Source organism: Penaeus vannamei, chromosome 15 (genome assembly GCF_042767895.1).
Source record: "Penaeus vannamei isolate JL-2024 chromosome 15, ASM4276789v1, whole genome shotgun sequence".
NCBI lineage: Eukaryota > Metazoa > Arthropoda > Malacostraca > Decapoda > Penaeidae > Penaeus > Penaeus vannamei.
In genome coordinates, this window is record NC_091563.1 from 34,762,013 (window position 1) to 34,769,162 (window position 7,150).

The window sequence follows — 7,150 nt, forward strand, 5'->3', positions numbered from 1 at the left end:
TTCTTTCTACAAATGATCTTGTAGAATGGGACATTTCACCAAACTATTTAATGACAGAGTAAACTATTTCATTCATAAGTCATTTGAGGTAGTGGTAGTTTTAAAAAATATATTTTAATCATCCTCTCTTTTTCAAATTTTACAGGAAAGATAATTCATTTACTCTTGCATATGATATCATATATGTGTCAACAACATGGAGCCTTATGTAGGTGGGTTATTTAAGGTGTCATGAACATAAAATTGAAAACTTATAAACCTTTACTCTACATCCATTATAAGTTTACTTAATGGTACACTTTGAAAAGATGCACACACCTAATATCAAGATATGCTAAAATAATTTGCAAAAAAATGCAAGGAAGTACATTACCACCACAAAAAAATAAAAATTTGCAATAATTCAATGAAACACACAAAATACACATTTCCTATGGATGAAAAATAACACCAATGGACACTAATAATAAAGACACTCATTTTAATCCAGAATTTATTTAGTACAGATGGTAGAGAAGGGATTCACTTTATTTTGCAGGTGATGTAAACTGTTTACATTAATGAATAACATCTTTCAAAAGTTGTGATCTTGTTTAAATACAGAAATATAAAATAAACTTCAAGCACATCATATCAATGTCAAAAGTTTCACAATGGTTTTACTTTAAATGGCAGTAAAAGCTTACCTTGAAAACAAGATAGCAAATGACATCATATTGAAAAAATATCATAATGTATCATAATACAAACTGTTTGTTGCTTCCTTTCAGAGTTCTTCTTTACGCTCAATCTTGACAAGCTCGACCTCGAAGACCAAGGTCGCATGTGGGGGGATCTTTGGGGGGGCACCAGAGGCTCCATAGCCGAGGTCAGATGGAATTACTAGCTTTCTCTTCTCTCCTTCACACATTCTGAAAGACAATGATAGGTTCATAACTCAGAGACAGGAAAGAGGAGAGAGGAGAGAGGAGGAGGGGGAGAGGGAGGGGGAGGGAGGAGGGAGGAGAGAGGGAGGAGAGAGGGGAAGGGAAGAGAGAGGGGAAAGGAGGAGAGAGGGGAAAGGAAGAGAAGGGGAAAGGGAGGAGAGAGGGGGAGGGAGGAGAGAAGAGGAGGGAGGAGGGAGGGGGAGGGAGGAGGAGGGAGGGGGAGGGAGGAGGGAGGGGGAGGGAGGAGGGAGGGGGAGGGAGGAGGGAGGAGAGAGGAGGAGGAGAGGAGAAGGAGGAGGAGGAGAGAGGAGAAAGGAGGAGGAGAGATGAGGAGGAGAGAGGAGGAGGAGAGAGGAGGGGGAGGAGGAGGAGGAGGAGGAGGAGGAGGAGGAGGAGGAGGAGGAGGAGGAGGAAGGAGGGAGGGAGGGAGGGAGGGATGGAGGGAGGAAGGAAGAGGAGGAGGAGGGAGGAGGGAGGAGGGAGGAGGGAGGAGGGAGGAGGGAGGAGGGAGGAGGGAGGAGGGAGGAGGGAGGAGGGGGAGGGAGAGGGATTATATGCAAGCCATTAGCACACAAACATGATTCTACATAGGCTCCACGCTAATACTGAAATTAAGCTAAGCCATGTTTCCCACATATCTGCTCATGCCTGCTTGTGTTCCAAAATGGAAACAAACACCATTCGGAGCCACCACATAAAAAGACACATCTTGTCAGGAAACATACAGACAACGTGCGTTGCTGTTACCACAAACACTGCCCCCTCAGCCCTCTGCTGGCCACATGACATGACCCGCAGAGAGATCACCTGTTGCTGTCACCTGATCGAGACCCTTTCAGCCCCAGCCTCACAATGGTTAGCCAACCACGCAACCGCTAAGCACCGTTCCCAGTCATGCATATTGTGGCTTTATCTACTTGTGTGTATTCTACCAATCCTACGTAGGAGGCTTTACAATCTCTTACAGGTAGATAGATAGATAGAGACGGATAGATAGATAAGACAGATAGAGAGAGAAAGACAGAGAATCTTATCTTACCCAATGAGGCCTTGGTCCCAGCCTTTAATCACTTGTCCAGAACCTAAGGTGAATGTGAGCGGTTGGCCACGAGGATAACTGCTGTCAAACTCTGTGCCATCTTCTAGTTTACCCTGAAATAAGAACAAAAGATGAGAAATACATAAAAGTGCTTACCCTTTTACCCTTTTATCTCCCCCATACACACACACAGTTTTCAGAAGAATTATTCTTTTCTGTTGCTAATAATATCAACGTTATTTACATCACTGACAATACAAATAGCAATCAAAAATAACAAAAGAATCTGAAAATCAGGGCAAAGGTAAACAGATGAGATAGGTACGAATAGTAATCGTGTTTAACCCCTCGGATCTAGAGGGTGTGAAGACTTAGGAACAGGTCATAATGAGAATTTCAGCTGAAGACTGGGGTGAGGGGAATGACTCGCCACAAGTGCAAAAAGGTCTTAGAGGGTGATTAGACTCAGTGAGCATTTTCTAAAGGTCTTTTGCATTGTGTCCATTGGTAAACAAGTGTAGAATGTACCATCAGTGAGATATGGCTAGAAGAGTTCTGGCTCCAGGGAGGACACTATTTTCATGCTCAGGATCCTATTCCACCCCTTATGACTGGAGTGGGGGGGGGGGGATGTATTACAGAAAACTGAATATTACTATATCTAAAAATTACAAATATAACTGATTCTTATCGTTATTCCACTAAGTTATGGACTACTTAGAGAGATGTTATGGACTCTGTGCCAGCAATACAGTATTACTTTCAGGATACAGCCTATCAAATGATAAACATATACATTGGAAAATGACCAGAAACACAGATAACATTGTAAAGCAGAGATAAATCAGGGTCCTGCCTGGATTTTGGACCATATGTGGACAGCAAAGCACCCGGATCCAAGGGGTTAAGCCTTGGCCTCTAGATAACATGGGGTTCACATCATGGCTAATAAGTCGGGGCACTGGGTGATGTGTTATTCCAGTCATGGCTGATTTGGGCATGGCTCCGGGGGACAGGTCATTAACATTATGTTACCATGATGCATGCCTAGCATTTCATGATGTTCATTATGAAGTACCCTCATAGGGGAAATATTTAACACATAAATCATTCATCTGCTATCCCTGGAAGAGGTCATACAAGAAAACACATCTCTCTTGCTGTTGCTGTGAACCCATTACAAACCTTCATTCTAGTTTATATGATCATTCTCTTTGTAGTATGACAGACAAAAGGTAACAACTATGCCATAGGAGTAGTAGCAGTACAGAAGCATTTCCCAGAGGCAACAACCTAAATTGTTGTGACAAGGTGTGCATTTTAGGCACTGCCCAAGGTGTGGGTTAATGTGGGGCTTTGCTCTTCAACATCCCCTGGCAAAAATTGTTTTCATCTCAGTATGCACAGTAAAATAGAGCTGAGACTCGGGAGCATTGAGTGGACTTAGGCTGCAAACGGCATTTTTTGCAATCTTTTTCCTTTCTTTGTGGCATTACCATTCGTAGCTGCAGATCATTTCTTATATTTACAACTGGAACTTTATGTCTTCTACAAGAATATCATCTTCAATTTATCCTAGCTAAGTGCGACCTTACTGTAAAGATTAACTGTAGCCTTGTATATAACTATATACAATCTCTTATTTCATAAGAACAAGATTTGCAGAATGAAGAAAAATCTTGTTTTTATCCCTTAATAAAACCATATTTCATCTTTTACAGAAAGCAACACACCAGAAATGGGCTCTAATTTATATAATCAGCCTACTACAGGTTCAATCTTACAACTAAAATGAACATCATGTATCTCTGAATATGCAAAAACATTAAAATATCACTTTAGATACAAGTGATCAAAAACATATATCATTTTGATGGTGCAGCGCAACAAGTGTGACACAATGACCGTGTCTAAAACAGGCTCCAGAGACAAGTTTAGTTGGCCTCGTATATTTCCCAAAATGAAGGCCAAGTACCCCTAAATTATCCCAGAGGCATTGGGCTAAGCACTTATGGAGCTATTTGTGTAATGACAATCAATAAATAAAAAACACACAGTGGACATGACATTTATTCTTGCCATCCAAACATCATGGGGCTAAAACACAACAATGATCAAAAGGTGTATTTAAGTTTTATTTTTACATATGCATCTGAAATTTAATACTCCTAATTTCTTCCTTATACAAAATATTGATGATGTTCAAAAAGTCTAAAATTCTGAATCTTGTTATATCATACCAAACCCACATTTGCTGGTCTTTATTTATTCACTGTGATCTATGTGAAAACTCATTACAGGTAAATAACTTAGATGAACACTAAACTAATTTAGGCTAATATCACAATTTTCATGTTTAAGAAAATGCGTTTTTAAATACCTGATGAAGATCGGCTGTTGCTCAGTTACCATTCTCTTTCTAATAGTAGTTTTTATTAATATTACAATACATTGTCTATCTACACTTCCCTTGGATAATCCAAATTCATAAATTTCACATGATACCAGACAGGATAGTATGGTAGTCAAATGGGTACAGAGAGGGGTGGGGGCAAATAAAGTAAAGTGGAGATTTGTAAAGGAGGAAAAGGTTAAAGGCATCGGGCAATAGGATGATATGTCGTGTACTTCTTGTTGGGGAAGGAATAGGAACATTGTTTATAAAGGTCTGGCAAAAGAACCATTATGAAACAATCAGCGGGTAATGAGACAGAAGGGATTCACGTGAGCATCCTGGTGGGAGCAGTAAGGATAATGGGGAATGAAGAGGGAATGATACACAGAGATGGAGAGGACAGGGTGTGTTGGGATAGAATGCTAGGAGAAAGAGGAGCAGGGGGAACCTGAGGTGGAAGAGGGTGGATATCAGCACATACTTTTAATGTAGAGGGAATGGGAATAGAGGGATTGGAGGGTGGATAAGGGAGCAGAGCATTCTCTTTGGACTGCAAAAAGAAAATTTCTATTGTACTTACTGCATAATGCATGTGTAGTAGGTCTCCTCTACGACTTTTGAGAGTGCAGTTATCTACACGTTTTTTAACACCAATTTGCAGTTTTTTTACTTTCTCTTTCTTCTTTTCATCTTCTGCAGAAGCTACTGAGCAAGCCGCCAACAAGATGATTAATCCAAGATCTACACGCATTTTGTACTTCTGCAAGTCTGTGGAAAGAATGAGCAATTATTAACACAAAACATGCATTCCCCTTACAACAAAGTTCTGTAAAAGTAACTAAGCAAAAAATAATGGTGATACAATATCTAATAAAAATTATTTTATCAAAGGTACCAAACACAAAAGTTATCTTAAAATGAAAGAATTAAGCAAAAAATTATTCCAAGGAAGTCAATTCAGCAAAAAATAATCCTAAGGGGAGTAAAAATTCAGTAAAAAAAAAAAAGAAAAAAAAATCTGACAAGAGGTGTCACATTCTACAGACTTCTTTCTCAAAATAGAAGCAAGTTTTTTAAATATAAAACACCTCAAGCATGTTGTGTTTGCAGTGGTAGAACTAATGATGAGGCCCCTTGATTTTACAAAACAGTGAGACGTTCATGACAGGGTGCCAAAAACAGGCAGTGACAGGTGCATTAGTAAGTAAAACACAGGGCAGACGAGGGTGGACACGTGTGACCAGATTGCTCAGCATATCTCAACCATCATGTAGTATTGGAAGATGTTTGACTAGATGGTAGTCAACCCTAATGTTGTACACAAGCCCTTTGGTAGAGTGATGAAGCAGATTTTCATTCTAGCTTGAGATCATCAAGGATATCCTCAGGATAATAAAACCCTGCCTGCCTAAAATATCCACACAGACATGAACTAATGAGACTGAAAGGATGACATTAGCAATAGAGAGGAGATCGAGGGTGGGATATATTGGTGTGTAATATTTCAGTTTGCAGTTATAGCCACTTTGTATAGTATCCCTCCCAATGATACTGCATTCAGCAGTTACACTTTCAAAGTGGGTGAGGATTTCTTCCTCCCATTGGTCTTACATCTGCTTCTGTACAAGCTGTACAATACATTACATACAATTTTGACAGTCTTGTTTGTCACCCCCCACAAATACAACTGCAATAATACAACTATAATAATTATCTCATATTAAAATAATGTTACATCTCAGGATATCAATGAACAAAGTTGGAATTGCCACATGCTGAATGATTAATAATAACGATTTTAAATAAAATGAAAAAATACCACCTAAAATTATCCTAAACTAGTAATGAATGTATTCAAATTGCACTGTTTGTTACCAAGAGTGACGCACCCTCCGTGAAGTACTAAAACCAGGGTATCATGCTAACCCAAAAATCCAAACCTAACCTTGTCTACCTTCTATTTATTCCCTAGACACAGGAGCAGCCCCCCTATACCCCCCTCTTTATTAGCCCTTCATGCACCTTACAGAAAATGCAACATAAAGAAGTCTGCCTGTGTGTGGGTGTTGCGGACTAAGTCTCTGAGCAGGGATATGCAGTGAATATAATCATTCTTTAGCAGTAAACATGAGATGGCAGCAGCTGTACCTGTGATCTTTATGAAAATCTTATGACAGAATGTTCCATGTGGCACTCATTCCAATGACTACTGGCAATAGTCTGGTCTTTCCAACCACTCATTTTGTATGTACAGCCAGCCTTTCCTGATTGCTCGCTCAAGCAAGTCATGACACTTATACTTGTTCCCATCATGAAGGGTAGGCTTTCCACAATGACTATAGTCAGGCCTGTCACCAGGGTTTTATAAGTAGTGTCAAACATCCACCATATATACATCTGCAATGCCTAGGAACTACCATATTCATTCTTACAAAATTAAGCTTGTACACATTAGGAACCACTCGTATAACCACTAGTCGCCAGGTGGCATGTACTTACATGCTATGACTGTTGTGGTCCGAAAAACGGGTAGTAGTGGCTTCATTTATACTTTAGGCAATGGCACCTATAATGAAGGTAGACCTTCAGAATTATATTATTTTTATAAATCATAGCAAAATAAAAGCTGTTAGGCACCAAATGTCACTCACAAACTACTGAACAAGCCGGGCACAAACAGGGGAAACTGCTGATGCCAAAAATCCTGTTATCATGTCCACTTGCCAAACTTTTTTACCTGGCGGCATTGGGTTAATAATACCAAGAGTGACACACAGAAATGGAAACTGC

At 39.8% G+C, this 7,150-nt stretch overlaps 1 protein-coding gene across 2 annotated transcripts in view; it reads right to left on the minus strand.

Annotated features, from left to right (window-relative positions):
- Positions 1-479: 479 nt before the first annotated feature.
- LOC113810485 (peptidyl-prolyl cis-trans isomerase FKBP2) overlaps positions 480-7,150 on the minus strand; it is a 7,880-nt gene continuing 1,209 nt past the window's right edge. For both annotated transcript variants that reach the window (XM_027362172.2, XM_027362173.2), the window contains exons 2-4: positions 4,941-5,128; positions 1,966-2,078; positions 480-911 (exon numbers count right to left, since the gene is read on the minus strand). In XM_027362172.2, coding sequence (XP_027217973.1) covers positions 767-911; positions 1,966-2,078; positions 4,941-5,111 — 429 coding nt within the window. In that variant the 5' untranslated portion in view covers positions 5,112-5,128 and the 3' untranslated portion in view covers positions 480-766. The remainder of the gene's footprint in view (positions 912-1,965; positions 2,079-4,940; positions 5,129-7,150) is intronic.